This window comes from Nelusetta ayraudi, unplaced genomic scaffold, assembly GCF_046127955.1.
Source record: "Nelusetta ayraudi isolate G7.1 ecotype Tasmania unplaced genomic scaffold, CSIRO-AGI_Nayr_v1 ptg000050l, whole genome shotgun sequence".
In the NCBI taxonomy this organism is placed as follows: domain Eukaryota; kingdom Metazoa; phylum Chordata; class Actinopteri; order Tetraodontiformes; family Monacanthidae; genus Nelusetta; species Nelusetta ayraudi.
The window spans coordinates 3,182,881-3,206,674 of record NW_027466100.1 but is presented as its reverse complement, the minus strand read 5'-3'; the positions used below and the strand labels follow the sequence as shown (position 1 = coordinate 3,206,674).

Genomic DNA, 23,794 nt, shown 5'->3' with positions numbered 1-23,794 from the left:
CAGGAAACCCAAGAGTGGAAAATTGTTGTGTTCCATAACTAATGACTTTACTTGTGGTGCCTCCATCATGGCAGCGATGTTCATTTCAGCTGAAATATACATTGCAAAGTGTCCAGAAGTACAAGTGTCTGTATGAGAAAAAACAGGCTCTTATTTAGATTCTAGATCATATTAATAAAAATGCTTTAATTTAAAGGACTTAAGCTATCAAGATAGCTGGTTATCAAGTTATCTTTTAGCAACATTGTCAGATAGATAGATAGATAGATAGATAGATAGATAGATAGATAGATAGATAGATAGATAGATAGATTTTTAAAAACCATCAACTGCCTACATTTGTTTCTATGCACCACATATTTTATATATTACTTAGTTTCCCCTGACATTTACCACAGAAAGTGTCACAGAAAATGACAAGCGTGTATAATGGGGTGCAGTATGCGTTATCACATTATAACTCCCTCCCTCCGGTCCCCTCCCTCAAAACGTTCATTATTCTCTGTTGCCAAAAGTCACACCTACTTGCATGCAAGGAAGTCAAAATGTCAAAATGGCAGGAGTCAATGAATTTCTAAAGTTGAGGCCAAAGCACGACTGTGTTTGACATTTGAGAGCTCCGTTCATTATGAAGAAATGTTGTTGATTTAAGCAGATCTGCTGCAAATTATTACACGGCCGTGTTAACGCATCATAGAGTGGCCTCAGTTTTGCATCAGAAATGACTGCAGCTGCAGTTGACCGCTGTTGGCACTTTGCTGAGACATTCTGATGGGCTTGGAAACTCGGGTTGTTCGGGGAGTGAGCCAAGCCGCAATTATATGATAATTTTACCAAGATGACACCACGCACTGAATGTGTTGGAAAAATTAGGTCATTCAGAACAGCTGGTTACATAAGTATTTTGACTGTGAGACAAATCAATCAAATCGTACCACTAAGCATCGCTATACTGGATTAGAAATGAAGAAAGCGCAATTCAATTTGTAGAATTGCAGCTTGATGTAGGGAAACCACTCATGGGATCATTTACTATCAAGTCTATTGGAATATGTTTTCCTCTTCAAGGAACGGTTCACTCGTTTGCTACTCGCTCATTTGTAAAGGAAGGTTCCAATGACTCGTTGATAGAACCGTGGTTCAACGGACAAGAACTGCCGTATCAGTGAATGCAAAACGTATGTAGAATGTTTATGTGATCAGCAACAGCATTAGACGGAGATCAATCCCCTGTGGTCATTGACTCCACTAACAGGTCCCAGTCCCTCTCACTGTGACAGAGCTTCCAGCAGCAAGGGAACACAGGTGGCTGATGTCATCACCTGAACACATTCAACTAGGCAGAAACTTGAATGAGAGCAGAAAACTAGCTTGGAATATGGGATTTTTATATTGGAGGGCATGGCTAATACAGGCTTTTGATGGGTTGAGTTGTTTTTGTTAATGAAACTCTGAAGCAGTTGCTTTAATGAGGAAATGTCATGAGAGCCTTTGCTGTGAACCATTCCTTTAATGCACTTACTGTTATTGTTTTCACCATTTATGCTCTTCTTTGCTGACTGATCAGATGATGTATGTTGTTTTTTAAATGTAGTCGCAGCTCCAGTTTAGTGTGCGCCGGGAATCAAGTAATTGCGGGCCTTGCGATAGCGATACATTTTGCAGCAAATGGTAATGCCGCACGTGACATCGACAACCACGTCTTGAATGATTTTCTTCATCGATGTGTCGCGTGTGAAGGCGTCTGATGTGGAGCAAGACGTACATCAAGCAAGAGCAGCATATTAATGCGGAAGGGGAGGTTTCAGATACTGCGGAGCTCTATCGCAGCTTTCTGCTGCCGCTGATATGCGCTGTAAATGAAGACGGCGTTCCACCTTTGACAGCAAACGCATCTGTCGTTTTCACATAGACGTGGGCCTAAAGCAATTTCCGACGGATACATGAATCTTTATCCTAAGCGTGGTACTCCGGCGGCTCACAGAAAGCGTTAAATCTACCAAAAAACTTTGCGTGTGCCAACGTTGCAAAAGCTCAGTATTCCGATCACAGAGGGTGTCAGGTGTGTTTGCTTCAACAGCATTTCGCTTGAAAGGCCCGCGCCAGAACACACACACACACAGCTCTGCACCGTGTATGTACATATCTATGTCTAATGAGACCTTCAGCATGTCAATGAGATGTGTGTTACCCAGAGCACAGAAGTGAACCTGTCAGGGCCACAGTTGTGGTTATAACGAAGGCTGGAGCTGTTGGAGAAAAGGAGCGAGCAGAGGAGGGCAGGCTTGTGTGCGGCGGTAAACAAAGGACTTACACAGGCTTTGTCCTTTTGTGATGATAATAAGAGGTCTCAGTTTGAGCTGTTAATTTGTTTTTGCTTTTTTGCATTTGTCTGTGTGTGAGTGTGTTTGTCTGGTCTGATTTAACTGTCACAGAGAAACAGAAAAAAAAAATCTTCTTCTATCTGCCTTAGCTACAAGTTGGACGTCTTTAGAAGTTGCTTTTTTGCTTTTTGCTTTTTTCATATACACACTCATATGTGTACATATACATATATATATATATACACACACACACACACACACATATATATATATATATATATATATATATATATATATATATATATATATATATATATGTACGTATATATATATATGTATATATATATATATATATGTATATATATATATATATATATATATGTATATATATATATATATATATATATATGTGATACATAGGTATACACCACTGATATATATAAACAGACATATGTGTTTGTTTAAGTTTGAAGATGCCACATACCTCATTAAAGTTCAAAGATTTCCTGCTCTGCTTGCCCTTTGCATGTATTGTCGGCACTGTATGTCCACAGATCTGTGGACATACATACTGAAGCTTCAATTCAAAAGAGAAATGATGTCATGACACCTTCAATCAGAAGAAAGCAAAAACCACACGGTTCTAATATTTATTGTGATTAACTGACGTAGTTTAGGGTCTGAGAGATCTCTCGCTTCAACCGCTCCTCAGAATAACAGTAAGTGAGGGAAACCAAGAGCAAAGGAAAATTGAATGTGTACAGGAAATTGGGCTAAGCAGGAGCTCAAAAGTTCATTTGATGATTAGAGGAACCATAAAAATGTTATATTACCTGTAATAATAGGAGCCACTGCCGCTCAGCAGAATTCACAGCTAACAAGAAACTCAGATGATAGAATTTTGAAAAATGATAAAAATTCAAGGCAGTAACCTGCATAGCTAATGACGTGTGGATGCTCAGTGTAAAATGGAAATGGTCTCTGTGGTCTAAGTCTATATCAGGGTGTGTGGCCCATAAAAGTGATCAAGAAGAATGTATATAAGCCTTCTCTTACATATTGAGAGGGTGTCTGCCCTGCATATCGAGACTGGAAGATAATTGAAGATCTCCGCATATCCGAGGCACAGGCACAAGTGGGAATTCCACTGAAAAATCATGAACAGGGACTTAATGATGTTGTGCTTGATGGGTGGCGTGTCTCCCGCAGAAGCGATTTGTGGTGGCTTTTCAGCTCGGTGCAACTGAGGGATCGCTGCAGCATGTAGGAAGCCTGTCTCTGGCTCAAGCCAACACGGGCCGCCTGGCACTTTCAGAAGACGAACCTCGCGCTCCACCTGACACAGAAGAATAACCGTCAGAAAACTAGAAATGCAACCCTCTAACATCACTGCGCCATGTCAAGAGGTGCGTTCTTCATGGTTTTATAGATTAAGAAGCTAAATTGTTGACGTGTAGACCAGAGCGTGAAATGAATTCTGTCTTTGATTTGGATAAAATCAATAAATGTCCTTCAAGGAGAACTGAAGAAAAACTTCAGGCAAGCACACTGGAACAGGCGAATCCATGACTCAATACCATCTGTCAACCAACAAAGAGACTTCACAGTAATAAACATATGCTAAGCAAAATTATGATCATTATTATTAGGGTCTAAACTGCTTCAAAATGGAGAAAATACAGCTTGCAATCAAACTCAAGCAGTGCTAATCCTCAAAGAGACAATAGTGATTTGGTGAAAGTACCGATGATGCTCAGCCAAACACCAAAAACAGCGTTATACTATTATAATCAAGAAAATATATTTTATGTTTTTTACTATTTTTTAACAGGGCAGTTAAAGCACAACCGCACACATACACTTAACATGGATTTCTCCAGTTCACATGTGTAAAATTCAAAGCAACAAGAGATAATTACCGATCTTTAAGTGCAATTAAATGATGTGAGTACAACTGCTTCGCCGCTGATTATCCTAGAGGAGCTACGCTGATGACAGAATGTTAAAAGCTCGCACTAAGTGACTATAATTGCGCTCTAACCCTTACTCACAAAGTGGCGGCTCGCTTGCTCTCGTTTTTTCGTGTTAATTAAGATGGAAGATGAGTCGGATGGAGGCCACGGGAGAGGAAGTGTGCGCCGACACCAGCTGGAGCAGCTGTTCTCCCCTGATGAAGTAGCTGCACCTTCAGTTCCTCCAGACACGGCACACGGCAATCCCTGAACCTTTCCCACTCATTGTGGTTTTGGTTTGTTGATGCCAAAGTCATTGCCGCCTGCACCGTCGGTGCCGCTGGCCAGTGCGGGACTTCATTTGGACTGTTGGCCCACAAAAACAATATGCAACACAAATGCAATGATAAACGGATGACAAACACACCTCAGGACTGAACTATTGGTCGGAAACAGTATTGTAGAAGCTATGAAACAATATTAGAAACCTTCTGTGAAAACTTCAATGAATCCGTTTGACATGGTCACAGTGAACCACAGTGAACATCCAAAATAGACTAAACACACACACAAATGCATGCACACTACACTGCACATACACACAAAAACTAAACACATAGCAATAGTAAATCAATGTGCATTTGTCCTTCTGGTCATTTCTAATGCATTTATATTCTCAGAATGAGATAATATCTACCCCTCCCCTGATCTACTGATTGCCTAACAAACAATTCTTCCAAAAAGTTTCACATCTTCAGTCCACAAAATAAGACCGCAGACCCTCGGGCACGTTTTCAAACTGTCAGCACTTCCGGATTTGTTCATTATCTGGCTAAATTCCTCAGATGTTTATTCGCTAAAAGAGAAGAAAAAAAAGAGGTGCAAGCGCTTGTTTGCTTGTTTGCTTGTTTGACACGTTGTTGTAGTTGTTGTTGTTGATCCGGGCCTCCTCAGGTAGAACTAATTGAATATTGTTTGCGCTGCAGTGATGTGAGGTGCTGATGGAATGTTTTCTGATCAATGGACCGCGAAGCAAATCTCACGGGATGAAGTCGTCGTCAAACGTATGCAAAACTGTGGGTAACCGACACGCTTAAGGGAAATCAAAGCGGCCTTGATGACGCGCCTGCCATGCCGATCAGATTCTCAATCAAACACTTTGCGCTCTGCAATTTCTCCATCGTGTGGCCACAACGTGAACTACATACAGACTGCGGCGGGCATGCGTTCGCCGTGTGTTCATTAACGGTGCAAGTCGCGCGCACGGTGGCGGGTGGAGGGACTGGGACGTGTATGGTGCGCAAGTCCTGGAGGTCACTGGACAAAAGGACAAAACAAACAACAACAACAACAACAAAACAAACTGTAATTCCTGCAGGATGAAATATCTAGGGAACAATTAGTCTGGATGGAGGTTTTATTATTTTAATTATTTTTCATTTATTATCTAATACATTTTGCTAACTGACAGACTTCAGTTAGCAAGAGGTTTTATTTTTTGTGTATTGTTGGATTGGTACTAGCCTTCAGAGGCGGAGGGTGTTCGGGGCGGCACTGGCTAACCCTGAACTCTGATGAGACACCCCGAGTGCCACCTCTATCAAATTCAATTCGCTCAGAGTGGTAGTTTGATGTTGAAGACCCAGCTAAGTGACCCTCACACACTTTGCTGCCTTATTGAGGAACTTCAGATTCTCCCTCTGGTCAGAGAGTCAGAGAGACCCGACATCTTTATGTATGAGCTTTATTTATTTTTTGCACAGGACGTGTTGAGGACGTGTTACACAGTAACGTGTTGAGAAAATAATCCTGGTGGTCACGTGACCCAACGTTTTCCATTTTGTTTTGTGACCATCGGCTGATACACTGATAGCAATGGGATAGAAATATTGAATGTAAGAAATAAGAATATTTATTTGGATTCATAAAGCCATGCAGATACATCCAGGAAGATAAACTTAAGGTTTTGTTGTTGTTGTTTTTTTCCAATGTACGCATCATACTTGATGAGCTATTCCATTAGTTTTTCTCTCACAGAAAGAGTCTTTCGTATTTAACCCAGCATCACTTTATCAAAGATCTTAGTATTCAAAACATTAAGAGCTAAGTTAAAGCCAGTACAGTCATTTTATGGTTAGGTCTGCTTAATTTATGCTGCAAACGCTTGCTTTTTCAATCTATACTGAACAGAAGAGTGATGGTCTGTGGGTTTGAAAGGAACTTTAACACTGAGATGACATCAATCTGGAGCCTGATTGGAATCCAATAACATTAAAAACTTATAAAATCAAAATTGATTTAAAAAAAATAAATAAATCATTGGCATCAACAACAACAGCAGCAACAACAAATAACTTGCAGACTGTATTCAAACCTTGACAACAGTAATGGTTTTATTAGGAGGCAGGGTTTCTGGTCTTGTACATTACATCACAGGGTTTCAACTAAACAGACATTCACCAACAAACAGCCTCACATGACCCAAGGAAAAAAAAAAAAATCACCCTCACATACCAGCACCCAACAATGTGACTAGGTGGTTCTTTTAAGCAAAGCAAAGTTGTTGTTTTTTTTGTTTTTTTTTTTGGTTGGGTTGGGGTAGGTCATTAGTCACTGTCTTTTAATGTCAGTTGACAGTGAACCAGTTTCAGCACATATTCCAGGAAGCCTCGCTAACTGGGATTCCCTGAAGGGAAAAGGAGGAGGGAACCATGTGACCTTTCACTTTTGCAGAAGCGTCCACATGAGCCCAGCGTTCTTCTTCTCTTTTTTTTTTCTTCTTCAAACACCACTGCCAAGTTCTACCTAACTTGAGAAATTACGACACAACACAGGCAGTCGAACCCTGATCCAAAACAAAATTCTTAGATTATTTCACTAAACTTCACCCATGACTTAGGTACACAGTAGTTTTTAATAACTCTTATTCTACAGTGATCACTAGAGCACAGATGAGCATTTAACAATGATTCCGTCCTGTCATTCACGACAGGGATATCTTTTCACAATATGTAGCTCTTATGGAAGATTAAGTACAGAACGTAAACATGTAAAAGCAACACCACTTCATCAGAAACATGACAACTAATAGTTAAAAAAAAAAAAAAAAAGTAAATACAAAAGTACAATAAAAATTAATGTAGTGCACAAAAGGCACTGAAATGTTCTGCTCCACTTAAATAAGTGTATATAAATTAAAAAAAACAAAAAAACAATCTTGTCGTAATAGAATGAGAGTTATGCCCTCTGAAATGTGCGTGCTTTCTCTAATTTCATAAAAGCTTTTTGTCTATGAATAAGCACTTTTTTGAAAAAAAAAAAAAAAAAAAAAACTCAACAGACACAACTACACAACTGGAACTTAAAAAAAAACAAAAAAACAACAACTTTAGAAATAGGTGCCAAGTGGCTGTAATTTTGAACATGGTGGAATCACATGGGTGGGCGGAATCAGGAAGCGATGCCAACATGGACCAACAGAGGGCAAAGGTGTGCAATAAATGGTTGAGCTTTTTTTTTTTTTTTTTTTTTTGCGCTTGCACTCAGGACGTATTCTGATTACTTCGATACACAAACGATTATTAACGCACGAGCAATCATTTTCATGTGTCTCACCAGAAATCAAAGACTGACCGCAGCAGTCACAGTGGGTGCGGGTCCTACTTTATAATGCTGACCAGCACGGTTCTTTGGCTAATTAAAAGCATCAGTCTGATCCCGCTAGCTTAAAGCGATGCGAACAAGCAGAGTTAATTTATAATACTCAGTTCATGTGGATGTTAAGGCCAGTATCAGAAAGGGGGGGGGCATCCACTTTTTAAGTTGGTTTGTGCATTTCTCCATGGGGCAAGGCACCACACACAGCCATTGTTACATTACCTTAAGAATATGGATCAGTCATTACAGCACAAAACATGCAAACCTGAGCAGGCTTGTTGATTATTCATTTATTTATTTTTATCGAGGTCTCTGCATAAGAGCTTTCAGAATGACAAGATGTAATGATGCTCTGCTCTGCTCTTACCGAGCCAGCTAAAAAAAAACTTAGCAGTTAGCATGTCACCGCATGCACTGCACAGGCGCCTCTGCAAGGAAGGGCTGCCTGATGAATTTGACAGAGGAATAAATTGGACTTGCACGGACGAAAGCTCAGGTTTTGGAAGATATGTGCAGAGGAAAAACTAAAAATGGGCAATCGTGTCAAATATCACATCAGTCATAAAGACGCTTTCTCTGCCGTCGTCGCCTGTCGGACAGCATCCGGCTAGTTTTCTACAGCTCAACCCGAGAAGGAGCAACCGGCAGGCAGCCGGGGAGCAGAGAGATGATTCCAACGCACTTGCAAGATGAGCTCTGCAAGAGCTGCTCACGGAAAACCTCCATCATTCCTGTACAAGAATAACACTAAAAAAAAAATTGACTGAAATGACGACCTACTTTAATCTGTACAAGTTTACAACACCGTTCCTATATATTAGTTGATTTATTATTTTTCTACATGTTGCACTGTGAACCTACCACCTACTGTCCCACCACCTGGGATGATTTTTCTTTTAGTCTGAATAGAGATACCCCAAGACTCCACACATTATCACCATCATCATCTTGAAATGCTTTTCTTCCTCAGGTTCATTGTTAAGAGCGTAGACTGCAGATTTAAGGTACATTACATCATTACATTAACATCCCTAAGTATTACGTAAAATTAGAAGCTGAGCGACTTTATCTTGTAAGCCTGCATGAGAAGCTGAGCAACTTTATCTTGTATGCCTGCAAGAGAAGCCCATGTCGATACAAGATGCCCCATGAATGCATTTGCTCGCATTTTCCTTAATTCTCCAAACTCTGCATGCAGACATTTACACTTTGCCACCTGGAGGGCGGCTCCACCTCCACCTCCACCCTTTACAATATCCCCCTGTGCTGCTGTACAATCAGAGAGCGACTTCAAGTAAGTTTGCTGTGCACAGTCACGAGGCCTGTGACTGAAGTGGTAAACAGACATGGCATTCTAGGCTGGGTGTTGACACCAGCCCAAACGAGGTGTTTGCTGCGAATCAGCAGGAGCGGCTGGAATGGAAAAGACCATTTGTTTTTGTTTTGTTGGTTTTTTTTTCTACACGGTCATCGCCTCCCTTGCTTTCTTTGCACAGTTGTATCTGAGAAACGAGCTCATGGCTACGCGTTTTAGTTGACGCTGAGGTAAACCTACGTGTTCCTATGCACATTTTCTACAGTTGAGATCAAGTTTGAAAGAAAGTTAAGCCCTCGGCTATCGAGCTTCCTCTTCCTCCCCCTCTTCCTCATCACCGTGGTCACACTAAGTCAGCCTCCTTGAATGGGCGGATGATGTCGGGCGGAAAACAGAAAGGAAAACATCCACATCTGCCTTTCACACTTCGGTACCCATTCCAATAAGCCCATCTCGGAACGCCCCCCGACCTCCCCGCCAGGCCACATTCCTTCTTCGCTACATGGTGCCGGACTTTTCCCCGCCGTCGCCCGACGTGTTCACCGCGGAGCCGGCGGCCGAGTTGCTGCTGGGAAACATCTTTTCAGTGGGAGTCACGGCGGGGCTGCCCACCCCGGAGGAGCTGGAGCTGCTGGAGCGGTGCTGGCCGGAGGGGGCCCGCGGGGGTCGCACGGGCGGCGGGCGCAGCTGAGCGCCCGCCAGCCGGGCCGACAGAGCAGGCTTGAAGGTGGTCATCATCTCGGAGGTGGAGCTGCTGCTGCGGCGCATGGCCGCGTCCGGGTCGCGGATCATGATGGTGTGGAGGGGGCTGCCGGGCTCGGAGCTGACCGGGTTCTTCATGGGCTCCAGGGTGTCCAAGACGACGTCCGGCGCCTGTTTGACCGTGTTCTGCCGCTCCAGCTCACGCAACTCGTGCAGCGCCGTCGTCATCGTCTTCTCGATGTCCTGTTGGGTGAGAGACCAGAATGGAAACAATGGAAAAAATATATTCTTAATATAAAAACATAAAACCAAGAGTTTTAACTATAAAGGTTGAGACATCTTGTCTTATCTTCTATCACTGCTTTAACTGAACTCATGGCAGTAGGTGTGAATGAAGCCTATTTAGCCTGTCATCAGGCAAAGGTGGGGTTGCACCATATTTATATATGTGCACACTGTTGGGCAAATCTTGAAAAAGAGATGTAAATATGCCCAAATTAGCCAAAGGCTACTTTCTATCTGCAGTCCCTGGCAGGTCAGAAGAAATAACAATACAAATGACAAATACAAATCAAAAATCAAAAAAAAATTAACAATACGACAGAAGAATCGGACACTAACAAAGCAACAAAGAACACTGAGAGGGCACATAAAAACTTGTTTCTTTTCAGCCATTCTAAAATCTCAAAGTCACCGTCAATCTCAAAGTTTTTCATGCAGGGTCAAGAAAGGAAATTCTCATTGTTGTGATGTCCCTGAACACTGTCACAAGAGGATCCAGGACATTTCCTTTTAAGTTTTTATTTTTTACTTATTTATTTTTTTAACACAGGCGTCCCATGAGACCCCAGAGTAAGAAACTAAAATGTTGGACTGAAAGGCAGGTCACTGATTTTGTTTTCGTGTCCAGAACTCAGACTCAGAAATCTCAAGATCAAGAAATTTTTGGGAAGAGTCATTGTTTGTCCATCGAAATATATCAATAGAAGACACTTTGTTTTTATTTTTTTGTTTTTTTAAATAAATACCCAAATAGATATGAAGTTGGTCTTTGTCAAAGCTAAAGATAAGCTCATGATATCCCATTCATGTCAGCCGTCAGGGGGGTCTGGCTCAAACATAAACTGTGACAAACATAAAATGTGTACTTTCTATCAAATCAGAGGCAACAAAGTTATGAACATAGACCAGCAGGAATTCACATGAAAAAAAGACCAGATATCTGAAATGATCAGATTTCCTGTCAGATACCTCAGCCAGTGCTTCCGTCTCCAGTGTCTTATGGTCCCCCAGGCTGCTGTGCCGAGTGGCCCCGGGCCCCGGCCTCAGAGGGTGGCCCTCAGGATAAGCCTTCCTCTCCGGGTAGTTGATGCTTCCAGCGCTGCCAAAGGTGCCCAGGCGCCTCTTCTCCGGGCTCTCCATCCGACCTTTGCTGATGGACATCTTGTGAGGGCTACTGGGACAGGCGGCGGCCCGCGGCGGCGTGTCGGCCCCCCTGGTGGGACTGTTGGTTTCGGGGCCGCTGCGGCGGCGAGGAAGTGCCGAGCCGTCGGAGCGCAGCCTCACCCTGCGGAGAGACTTCCGTTCAAACCGACAAGCACGGCTTCTTTCAAGGGGCAACGAGCCTACAATCTGCAGCTGGGCACTGCAGGTAAACCTCGCACGCCCCTCGTCGCCATCGCTCCGCCCCCTACCTAGTCTCATATACGAAGCCACCAACACCCACTTAGCAAAAATGTCCTAAAACGTTGCGTAGCAATGCTAAGGATATGGCGCTGCAAATGTGTGAATGTTCAGTCAACGAGCTGGAAATGCTAAAGCTAGCTAAAATTATGCTGGATAATTTCATTGGTTGTTAAATTCAACTCAAGTGTTTTTTTTTTTTTTTAACATGATCAGGAAAATGTGACCAGTCCATGACGCAAAGCTACAAATTATTGCTACTCTGTCATGTGCTAATGCTTCATTCCACTTTCTGCCATGCCCTTTTCAAGAAAAGGTGCAGTTGCCTCTTGCTATTTATAAGGCTGGCAGAGCAACAGCTGGATGTGAGGTGTTATAAAGAGAAGGACAGAAGAAGGTGAATGTCAACAGTCAGAGAGGGAGCTGATATCTAACAGTGAAAGTGTGGCTTGAGACAGAAATCTCAAATGCTCTTGTTGTTTGTATCTACCTGCCCATCACGCCTCCGAAAGTGAAATCAGGTGATTGTTCACAGGGAGAAGGGGCGTCGTTTTTGGATGAGCCCTTGTCGTCCACAATCGGCCCGCTGCTCGCTTCACTGTCGGCCTTCTGGCTGAGGTTATCGGAGAAAGCGTCATCTCTGAAAGAGCAGAGGAACAAACTTGTAAAAAAAAAAAGAAAAAAAAAAAAAATATATATATATATATACATATATATATATATATATCATTTTTATCAGTTTTCATGGAGAATGCTTGCAGTTTCCTTACAGGTCTTGCACTACGATGTACTGATGAGGGATGAGGCCGTCCACGCCGTTGTGCCGACCCTCCCACCAGTCTTCGGACGCTCGGTGGTAGAGCAGCAGAGAGGCTCCCTTCTTGAAGGACAGCTCCCTGGGAGTGCGTCCGCCGTAATCAAACTTGGCGATGGCCTCGATCTGTTCGATCTCTGCAAACACAGGAGACGATTACCACAGTAAATAGAGCTCATCCGGGATTGTCTCAATCTATACTGTAAATCCCTCTTCCCTCCTTTGGGGAGCATTCGATTAACAGCCAATCACCAGCCTCCATCTGACTCTATCCTCTGCATCCTTTTCACTCACACCAACTAATTTCATGGCCTCTTTCACTGTTTAAGATAAAAGAAAAGATGAAAGAAAATACATTTGGGAATAGAAACGTGTTGCCTCTGGTGTATTTAAACAGACAAGCCAGCAGAGGTCAGTAAAAGGGTACATTATCAGACATGGTATTAGTTTTAATGTCACCTTCTTTTTTTCTTTTCTTTTTAAAGTGCCTTAAAACAGATTTTGAGGTTACTAAAACACAGATAAAAATATGTCACACAAAACTGTTGTGACAATAGATGATTTTTCACGTTCAAATGATGACATAATAGTAATACTATTATATTGCTATCAGTGATGCTACATGATCATTAGAGAATTTTGTGATTAAAACCAATAGAGAAAACGCCTTGTGACCTGAGCAATTGCAAACCTGACCCTGCTTAACACAGGCCATATGCTTCAGGAGTGGGACTGCATGGACTGATTTCAACAAAGGGGGGGCAGCATCATGAAGAGCTCACTTGGACAAACAAATTATTTTTCTCCAAAAATTTGAAGATTTTCATCTTCTTTAATGTCCATAGCCGACTCTCTGACCAGTACAATGTGATTGTGGGGATCAACCTTTTGTGTTGTATGTTTCGAGTTATCAGCAGAGCAAAGAAAAAGGCTCAGGAGTCTTTGTAAATATCCATCAGGAGAATTAAATGCACAGACTCAACTTGTTTATCGGTGAGATCGTTGACTCTTTGCCGACTTCACAGGAGATTTTTTTTTTTTTTTACTTTGTGTACGGCATGTGCTCTGCTTTTTGTACCTGCCGCATTTTTGCATTCAAAGGCTTGGGACTGAAGAACTGAGGGGAAACACTGCACAAAGGACACAGTCCCAGGAGAACGGCTGACTAATGCGAAACAAAGAGCGAGCGAGCGAGCGAGCGAGGAGGGGTGGGGGGGGGGGGGGGGCGCTCACTCTGCCGCCCTCTCTCTCTCTCTCTCTCTCTCTCTCACACACACACACACAGACCGGGCGTGTGTGATCAAAGAGGCGGTGCGCCATGCCAACACTGTTTACTCGTCTCGCCTGCAACCTCAAACCTCAAAGCATCGCAGCATCACATGAGGCCTTTGCGACCACGAGCCTCTGCAGCGGAAGCCTCGCTCGCCTTTCCGTCAAGCGAGCTGGGTCCAAAATGTCAGTGTGGAGGTGAGGCTTCGTCACAGAGAGACGGCTCAAACTGCATCACTCACAGTAAGACTTGACACCCTTTTGTTGGGTAATAAAACAAAAAAAAAAAAAGGTTTTGGGATTTGTCTTTTTTCCTTCATAGACTAAAAAAAAAAAAAAGCATCCTCTTTCCCTTGTGACCGAGAAGCGTCTTTGATGCACTCTGTCTGTGCACACTCTTGGGGGTGAACAGTGATGTGGCTCACGACCACAGAGGCGTTTCGTCAGAAGAGGACTGGCCTGTTTGATGGCACAATATTGAGATTCATGCTGCAGACACTCAAAGATCCACAGCCACAAGTCTCACAATAACAGCTAACATGCGAAGCAAACACATATTTGGGAGGTGCGACGTCGATATGAACAAAGTTAGATCACCGATAAAGTTGGCGTTTTTGTTTCCCCCCAATCTGCACTTCATGCAAATCACATGTGAAACAGATATAATGCCATCATCTCTCTTTTTTATCATTATTATTATTATTTTTTTTTAATTCACACAATATCTTGCAGCCAGCTTGCTGTGCAGGTGAAGGTAGCAGACCGCCAGAGTCTGCGCTACTTTGTCCCTCCTGAGATGCTGGTGTGTGTGTGTGTGTGTGTGTGTGTGTGCGTGCGTGCAAAATGTCAAGGCAGTTCAATCAATATTTGGGTTATAAGGCCAAAGTGATAGACAGATGAAGCAAAATCCTATTAAGGCGCCCCTTTACAGCCGAAGACTTATTGGGTCATAACGTGGCTGCTTCAATAAAAAGAAATGAAAGATTCCCGCGACGACGCACTGACCTTCATCACTGGTGTGCGGCTCAGTTCCGTTGTCGGCCTCGTCGATGGCCCCTGGTTCACTGTGGGGACTGTCACTGCGGACCAGACGGACGGTAAGTAACTCCGAGGTACAGACTGCGACTCTGACCCAAAGGATGTTTTGCGCTCCACACTCACCAGTACTCCTCGCCTCCGGTCATGCACTTCTCGTACACTGGGCCGTCCAGCTCGCGCTGATTGGGAAAGATGACCTCGTGGTGGATGATGATGGTCTTGACGACCTCGTTGACAGGTGCCTGGCACGCGACAGGGTCCTGGCCGTCCGGGATGGGCATCAGGGTCGGGCCGAAGCAGATGGCCAGATTGTAGGCATCCATCATGTTCTCGTCACTGTACTGGGAGAGACTGAAGGACGGCGTCGTTGGTTGCAATCGGCTTCTCTTGCTCGGAACGAATGACTAATTTATGCCAATGATGGTGATGATAACACATGCAAATGAAAATCCTTGTTTGTTTGTTTGTTTGTTTTGCAATCGTAAGTATAGTTTGTGTAGATGATTTATATGCACAAAAAAAGGAAGGGGGCGGGGGGGGGGGGGGGAATACGGTACAAATACAACAAGCAAGGTTAACGTTAGGTTTTATTGTGGCCACTTGGGGGCAGTGGATGTTAAGAATCCGCTCAATTCAGAGAGCGCACGTGTTGAAGCGGGTTGAAGGTGACTGCCTGGATTAGAACAAAATGCAATTTTGAGATTTTTAATCTCAAAATTATTAAAAAGATTATTAATGCAATTTATCAATATATAACAAGTGTACGACTGTGTCTGAGTTATTCATTTATTCAGTTATTATAAAGCTTATGTTCTAATTCAGTGTAAACAAGGCGTCTGCTGGGAAAGAACCTCCATCTGACAAGCCTTCTCACCTAAATTACACTTTGGTTTTTTGAAACCAAATCAGAAGAAACTCACACGCACGTCACTGAATGTCGGACAACAGAACCCAGCAGCTGGAGCTCAGGCCAAAGAAACGATAATTAAATCATTGTCTGAAGGACAACCCACGAAAAAAAAAAAAATGGTGCATCAAAACCATATGTTACAAAAGGACAGGACAGGTGTATTACTTCAGCAAGTCATGACTTCCCATCATCATGAATAATTTCTGAAAAGAAAAAAAGTGCAGGCGGACGCGCCACTGGATCACAGATGTGTCGGTGTGCGTGGCTCGCAGTGTGACCGGACTCACTGGTTGAGAAAGGCAAAGAGGTATCTCATGACGATGATGACGGTGCGGGGAAGAGTCACGACGATCTGCTGGATGTGATGAGCTCTCTCGCCGCCAGATTCCAGCTCTGGGGACAGACGGACGGCGCAAGGCGGAGAAGGTGAGGAAGGTGAGACGACGGACAGAACGGAACAGAGGTCTGACAGTTGATCCAAAGCAGACGCCGCCGTGGGAAAACTCAGTGGCGGGCCGTGCATTTTCATTCCTAGGCCTTCAGTGACATCATTCGTCGTCCTGTATAAATTAATATGCCTCGCGATACCGTCAATACTGTCAAAACATGTCAACAAAGCCCAGCAAAAGTACGCTAATGTGGGCTTAAACAAGCTTGTCCAAATAAACTTGTTGCCGTTTCATGAACAACAGCAATGAGGCAATGAGAAAACAAACATTCATTGAAAATAACAGTAAACACACTATTTGGATTATAAATTGCAGATGATTCGTCAATTAACCTTCTGATCATCGGATGTCCGGTGGTGAGTTAAGTCTCTCTGACTCTCTGGCGTAAGGCTAGCTAGCTAGCCTTGGCATTGCAGTCTCGAGAGCTGATTGGCTATCGCAAGTGACAGCAGACAGGAGCCTGCAGTGTTGATTCTGAAGCCATCAGGCAGATTTCATACAACCTCACAACACAAGCTAGCTGAAATATGATTGGATAAAAATTCGAAAGTGCAAAGTATCATGGGGAAAACAGACTATGGAGAGTAACTTTATTGACATATTTATGGGGGGGGGGGGGAGAGTAACTTTTCTGAGTGTGTTTATGCCTGCAGTGAAGACCTTGCTGGCCCAGGGGAATTTGATCCAAGTGAGGTGAAAGAGGGGGGGAAAATGGCAGAGGAGTTTCCCAAACTGTGATATTTGATACTTTAATAGATGCCACCTTCCGTCTGTCCGCAGACCCCTGAGGTGGATCCGCCGTTGGAACAATGGTTCTGTGGTGAAGTCACGCGCTGTGGCGTGACGCCGCCCACGCTTTCCCTCTCCGTGAACCAGCGGCCTTTGTGCCGTTGATTGCTTCCATGTGCTGCCCCGCGTGCCTCCCCTGCCTTGGCGAGCCAGGCCGTTTTTTTTTTTTTTTTTTTTTTTAGAGCGAAGCGCAAGGTGCCGCCGTCCCTCCCTCTCCCACTTCTGTCTCTTTCACTCACCACCGCGACGACCCTCAACAATCTTTTTCTTTTTTTCTTTCTTTCTTCTTGCGACTCACTCATGGTGGAGATGAAATCCTGGAAGCGTTCCTTTGGAAAGATAGGGTTCTCCAGGCCTCGGAAGTACAGCTTGAGGACCCCGGCCACCGAGTTGATGTCGTGCTCGTTCTGGTCGTCGACCAGAGGGTCTTCGCCTGGTTCGGGAGAGAAACACTTGAGTGGCGGCGCCCGACGAGGCCAAGACGCGATCTATCCGGCGCACTCACCTCTCTCGAAGGAGTTTTTAATGTCGTTGACTTCCATGTGTGATCCCGGCACGCGGAAAATGCCCTGTTGCTGCAGGCCTGCGAGGGAAGAATCAGAAGGGGGGAAAAAAAAAAGAATGCAGCATTTAAGAAAAAAACAGATTGCGCATCCACTCTCCACTTCCTTCAGTTGGAGACACACGGGCGCACAGCAGGAAATGTAATCTAGTAATAAAAGGGAGATGCGTATTTTTCCAGGAGGGGGCCCCCTTCGGTGACGCTGCGCCATATGGTTCCAGTTAGAAAGCTCCTAATCAGTTTGCTGGAGTTTCATTAGGTCCAGATCCAGAGGAAGGGCCTGCAGGCTGCAGCAAAGAGCTGGAGACAGATGTGAGGGCAGACAGGGAGGAGCTGGAAAGCCCTGCGCGCACGTGTGTGTGTGTGTGTGTGTGTGTGTGTGTGTGTGTGTGTGTGTGTGCGTGTGTGTGTGGTGTGTGTGTGTGTGTGTGTGTGTGTGTGTGTGTGTTTGACCAAGCAACCGACCAACGGGAATTTGAAAACTCTCCGTGTGGGATCTGTTGTTATGAGCTTGTGAGGCTGCTGGCGGGCAGCCCGAGGTGGCCGGCGAAGCAGGTCGGCCTCGCTACCTGAGGCTATTTGTGGGAATGGATCGCCTCAGCCAACAGCTGCTGTCACATCTCAGGGAGGTCGATGGAGTTTTTTCCCCCTTACGCAGCCGCATCGCTTATCATCACTCGCTCTCACTCACCGTACAGGTTGATGTATCTGATGCAGCTTTCGACGACGAGAGGAATCGGTTGACCTGAGTCCTGGGAGAGAGAATGAAAAAGCAAACAAAACATGTATTTAAAATGAATACAGACCAGCACAAATGATAAACTGAATTCTGAATCCAACACAATAGGCTATTTTTTTTTTTTCATTCAAATTGCACAGCTTTCTACACAATTGGAGAAAACATTGTAAACATTCTTTCTGAAAAGTGCAATGATAAGTCTGAAGGAATCTGGAGACAAACAGCAGGCAGGTAAAGATTAAGCAGAGGGTAGTGCAGCACTGTTAGTCTCAAAGTTTTATTTGGGCTTTTTTTCATGCCCTTGTACCCTGATGCAACAACAGAGGTACCTGAATGCGGGCACGGGCATTACGTCTTCCCCTGGGACAGAAAAAAGCAAGCCATGGAGTTGAAGAGGAGGAAGAGGAGGAAGAGGAGGAAGAGGAGGAAAAGGCACAACGTTAGAGAGGTTCGGATGACAGCCGACCTGGCTGGAGGTTAAAGGAGGGACTGTGGTGCAGTTAAGAGGCAGTAGGGGACCAAGCAGACCCGCTGTACTCTGGCACTCTAATTCTGACACTAACAGCGGCAAAGTAAAGAGTGGCTAGCTGAAGAAACATAGCCGAGAGCAATTAAAGTCGCCGGAGGGAGGCACAGAGTCAACTGGCTGCCACGCTGACGGCAGAGCCACCGTGGGGAGAGGAGGGATTAGAGGTTAAACAGAGGCGTTATATCGCGATCAAGGGGAGCGGAACAGAAGGCTTAAGTGAGGAACAGAGTGAGACGGCCCTCGCTGCCTTTTCCCCACCAGCACTCAAGGGGGCTGTGTGCTAACTTTCCACCACCACCACCACCAGGTACCTGAATGAAGCTCTCCATATCGCCGTTAAACAGCTTATGGTTATACGTGGAGCGAGGCCTAGACTTCCGCATTTTCTGTGGTTTGGGTGGGAGCGTGGGCGGCCTGGGAAATGATGGACAGAGTCAACAAATCTCATTTTAATTTGTTGTATTCACACGTTGAAGGCTGGCATGAAATCTTTTCTAATTTGTTGTTAATTACCGCTGAAGGGACAGGGGTCACAGCTCGAGGTCAGCGGTAAACTCAACTCTCAATGGCTTGAGAGGCACAGATTTATGTATGATTTATTAATGACAATAATCAAGCCAGCTGCCTAGTGTGACATATGGTCAGACTGAAAAGAGACTAATTCAAACACGTCTTTCCACACAAACACAATATGCACAAGTCAAAATTTCATGATTTCTGATGAGACAGTTTTATATAGTTCCGTAAAGCAATTTTAAATGGAAAACTCATGCATATGATTTATCAGCTCTTATGAATTCATGCATACACAACCTCAAAAACATCAAAACATTAGAGCCAATTTCTAAAGAGAAAAAAGCACAACAAATATATAAAAGTCTCTACATCTCTATGTAATTACATTCCTTGTATTTTTTTTTAAAGGGAAAACTGTTTTGAGACCTCAGGATAGAAATGTGTCAGACCAAATTCAGTGAGACAAACACCTTTGTCTGATGGTCATTTGTGCATAAAAACTACAGAAAATGCTACGAGTGTTGTTTGAGGCTATATTTGCTCTGTAACTTTCTAGATAGATAGACTTTATTGATCCCTTTGGGATGACTCCCTCAGGGAAATTAAGAGAAATTAAGGGAAATTATAGCTAAATAGCAAATTAGCATAAGCTAACAGAACAACATCCTTGTTACACTTCAGTGCATGGCTCTCATTTTGGCCTTTGGCTATCAGTTATATGGGTAATATAGGGAGTGCTTATGTTTTTGTTTTGTTTTTAAACATTAGCTAAAATAAGAGATTCTGGCACAGCGGCTTGATAACAATTTGACAAATGATTATTTTCTCAACAGAACAAGATCTTTTTTAATAGGATTGTAACGTGTCTTATGCCTTGTTACATTATCTAACTATTAATATGTTTTGTATTTTTGAATTCTCCCAATAAAAATCAAATTAGCCGGCACAGAATAACACAAGCAGAGTGTTGACAGAGTGGAATGTCACAGACCTGGTAGTTCCGCACTCGGCCCGCTCCCCTGCGGAGATTGGACAGAACACAAGAGGAGCAACGTTAGGTCTTTTGTGATTGGCGGCACACGGACTGCAGTGTCCGCAGTCACTCGAGTGTTTTAATGAGCAACAACATGACCATTGAGGGAGCTGTGAATGGAGCTGCGCTAACGCTATTCATTCCTCGGAACCGTGGAGCAGCGGAGGCTGGAAATCCTCGGGGGACCCGTCGCGCCCTGCCGAGTGATAGACGTCCTCACAGGGCCGGAGAAAAGCAGGGGATGGGAGGCCGGGGGTGGAGGGGGGCGGGGCTGGGGAGGGGGAGGGGTGTAGCGACAGCGACGGCCGTGTGTGTATGTTGGAGAGGGAGGGGCCCTTCTGCAGTGACAGAGCAACGTCTGATCTGCTTCACTAAGCCTTTTGTTGGCCTTTTTTTTTCTTTTTTTTTTCTCAAAAACGCTCGCTGAGATCTCAAAGAATGCTATATTGGTAGTGACACAGTGGCCAAACTCAGCGAAAGGACACACGGCCTTCAAAACTGACCACAAAAGCCACGTCAGCTTACTTGGCTCTTCTTCTTCTTCTTCGTCATCTTCTTCCTCTTCATGAACTGAAATGTCTTTTTGTCTGTCAGTGACTGGAGCACCAACTGGAACCTAGTCAGTGTACCCCTTCCCCCCTACCCCTTCCCCCCAACCAATCCTCAACTTCATTTTCATCGCCGCTCCCAACAACGGCCACAAAGAGCAGAGACTCGCCCATTTCTCATCGGGTTATTTTGGCAGACGTGATGAAATCTCTGGAGCGAAGCGATCATGTGAGGGAAAAGAAACTGCTCATTTCCCGACAGACACGTGAGAAGCGACGACGCAGTCAGCAGCACCTCTGACCAACCCACTTTGACATTGGACCCAGTTTCTGCAAGAGGAGGTCAAACAAGAGGTCTGAATGGATTTGGAATTATCCAAAAATAAAACCTCCATCATTTCAAATTGTTCCGTCACTTTAAACAGAGGTGGCACAAGTATTTACATTTCCTACTACTACTAGAAAGAAAGAAAGAAAGAAAGAAAGAAAGAAAGAAAGAAAGAAAGAAAGAAAAGTACTGATTCAACTCTTACTTTAACTGAAGTAAGAGTAAGAAAGTACAGCTTATGAAATGTAGTGAAATGATAAAGTAGTAATGTTGCTTTTTGCAATTAATGCAACAATACATTGGTTGATAAGCCAAGGTACTCTAAAATAATCTCCCACTAATATCATCATCAGATATTTGTACAGATATTTGTGTTACAAATGTAGGGAGTAAAAGTAAAAAAAGAAAAGGAAAAAGTAATCGGGAAAAAGAGTGTCAGAAAAACTAAAGTAAAGTGCAGATACCTGAAAAACCTACTCAAGTACAGTAACAAATGATCTGTACTGGGTTACTTCCCACCTCTGACTTTAGGTGACAAGAACCAACCAGATGTGTGTTTGCATCAAGAGCGGTGGAGGCGGTGTGACCGCCATGTGGCGTTCACTGGTCTCCTCCTGTTTCCTCGGACGGGCCTGCGAAAACATTCCACGCACGCAAACCGGCTACGTCGGGCCAACAAGCTAATGAGCGCGCCATAGGCGTGATTGATCACCTGAATAATTAAAGGAGGGTGGTACCTGGAGACGCCATATGCTACGCCGCGCGCTCTCCCTCTCGCAGCTGCGAGTAGACAAGCGGACCTGACCGGGCGTCGGCGTTAGCATTAGCGTTAGCTACGCTGAGGACTGTTTGCGAGAACCACAGAGGGGCAAACTTTGGAGGAGAAGATTTTTTTTGAGGGTGCTGGCGACTCCGCCGAGCGCATTGAACAAAGAAATCCAAAATTTTGCGCGATCCGGAAACGTGCGTGCGTGCCCAGCAAGGGGGGGCAGAGGGCCACAGCTGCGCGAGCCTGATGATTTCTATTAAGCGGCGGCGGGAGCAGCTGCGGAGACGGGGGCGCCGGGTTCTGGGCCTGCTGCTGATTGATTGGGCGTAAACACAGCCACGGGCGAGGTGACAAGGGGAGCCCTTGGGGGAGGGGGAGGGGCCGAGGAAATCCTTTTCCCTTACGAGCTGGAATTGGATGCCCCCCCCACCCCCCTGCGGCTGAGTCACAGAGAGAGAGAGAGAGAGAGATTGACCCAGTGATGTTTTAACTAGTGGAGATAAGAGGACAGGGCGCTGGGACGCCTCAAACAGTCGAGGCGGTCGCCTCCCATGCGGAAGTTTTCCATTTTCATTATCTCTCATTTCCTCCCTCGCTCGCTCTTCCACTCCATATTTCACTCCCTCCCTGCCGCTCATTAGATAAGAGCCGCACCCCCGGGGCCCTCCGCAGGCCACCATTTTTACGGAGCTGTGATGGGATTCTGTCGGCGGTAATGACACAGCGACAAACAAATGAAGGCAGAGGAGGCCTTACCTTCACCCAGCGTCTGCTTCAGCAGGTCATGCTTGGCCTGCAGTTTGATAATGAGGTTGCTGCCGTTCAGGTACTCCTTGAATTTCTAGACGGGGGAGGGAAGGAGTGAGGCGCTCAGGCAATCCGGCGGAAAACAAGTCCGGCTAAAGCAGTCAGAGCGTCAGTCAAACGAGCGCGAAAGAGCTTCTGCCGCGGCTCTAATTTAATTTCTACTTTCGGAATGTGGCTGCTTTTGTTCAGGTCTCACTCACCGAGAAGTAGAACGTCTCCGTCTCCTGCTGGTTGGATCTCCTCTTGGCGATGTTCAGCTTGCTCATGTACGACTCGGAGGCCACAGACTTGATGGACTCGGTGGAGCGGCTGTGCTGGAAGGCATCGGAGACGTCGAAGTCCTCCACCGTCAGCATGTCCTGCAGCGTCTGCATGGTGGCATCCAGGGTCTTTCTCACCTGCACAGATGCGGCAAGAAAAGGACCAGATCAGCAGTGGTGCTTCAGTTTCTGAGGGCGTTTTGCTCTGTTGGACTAAGACGAATAGCAAGTGGGCTACTCAGTACAATCGGGCATGCAGACGCGGTGAAGACAGCTTCCTGGAGTTCAAAGTGAGTGTCAGAATTGGGGAGAGAGTGTGTTAGAGAGTGTGTTTGAGTGGCCCTGAACGCAGCATGGTCGCTGCAGGTCTGAGCGTTTCAAACTGCTCATCCACTGGGATTTACATGAGACCTCAACCAGCTCTAGGGTTTCATAGATGATGGTCCTAAAAGTAGAAAGCATCCAGTGAGCGGCACTTGGTGATGTCAGAGGTCAGAGGTCAGAATTGACAGACTGGTCAGAGACTATATAAAAGCAACGGTGAGTCAAAACATAGCTGCTGGTAACAACCAAAGGTCTGCTGAATGCCATATCAGAATGTACTGCACACCCAATCTAGAAGTGGCTTGTTGAGAACTCATGAATAGAAGCACAGGTGTGCGAGGCAGAGGCAGCCTGACAGAGTTTAGATATTAGCTTCACTGCTTGTGTCTTTAGTTCCTAACGAGGGACGCCCCTCTTTTCAGCAGAGCGCATCAAAATGATCTGTGCAAAAAGCACAACCCTGCCGTCGCAAACGGC

General features: G+C 44.8%; 2 protein-coding genes across 3 annotated transcripts in view; one reads left to right on the top strand and one right to left on the bottom strand.

Annotated features, from left to right (window-relative positions):
- eps8l3a (EPS8 signaling adaptor L3a) overlaps positions 1 to 23,794 on the top strand; it is a 273,109-nt gene that overhangs the window by 71,548 nt on the left and 177,767 nt on the right. The gene's annotated exons all lie outside the window — the stretch shown is intronic.
- srgap3 (SLIT-ROBO Rho GTPase activating protein 3) overlaps positions 6,644 to 23,794 on the bottom strand; it is a 64,323-nt gene continuing 47,172 nt past the window's right edge. The window contains exons 9-22 of one of the 2 annotated variants that reach the window (XM_076036957.1): positions 22,934 to 23,131; positions 22,683 to 22,767; positions 20,240 to 20,267; positions 19,044 to 19,146; positions 18,156 to 18,216; positions 17,408 to 17,485; positions 17,201 to 17,335; positions 15,952 to 16,057; positions 14,878 to 15,105; positions 14,722 to 14,795; positions 12,404 to 12,584; positions 12,124 to 12,273; positions 11,202 to 11,517; positions 6,644 to 10,193 (exon numbers count right to left, since the gene is read on the bottom strand). In XM_076036957.1, the coding sequence (XP_075893072.1) occupies positions 9,747 to 10,193; positions 11,202 to 11,517; positions 12,124 to 12,273; positions 12,404 to 12,584; positions 14,722 to 14,795; positions 14,878 to 15,105; positions 15,952 to 16,057; positions 17,201 to 17,335; positions 17,408 to 17,485; positions 18,156 to 18,216; positions 19,044 to 19,146; positions 20,240 to 20,267; positions 22,683 to 22,767; positions 22,934 to 23,131 (2,190 nt within the window). In that variant the 3' untranslated portion in view covers positions 6,644 to 9,746. Of the gene's footprint in view, positions 10,194 to 11,201; positions 11,518 to 12,123; positions 12,274 to 12,403; positions 12,585 to 14,721; positions 14,796 to 14,877; positions 15,106 to 15,951; positions 16,058 to 17,200; positions 17,336 to 17,407; positions 17,486 to 18,155; positions 18,217 to 18,532; positions 18,564 to 19,043; positions 19,147 to 20,239; positions 20,268 to 22,682; positions 22,768 to 22,933; positions 23,132 to 23,794 lie in introns of both variants that reach the window. The other variant, XM_076036958.1, reaches the window with a different exon arrangement.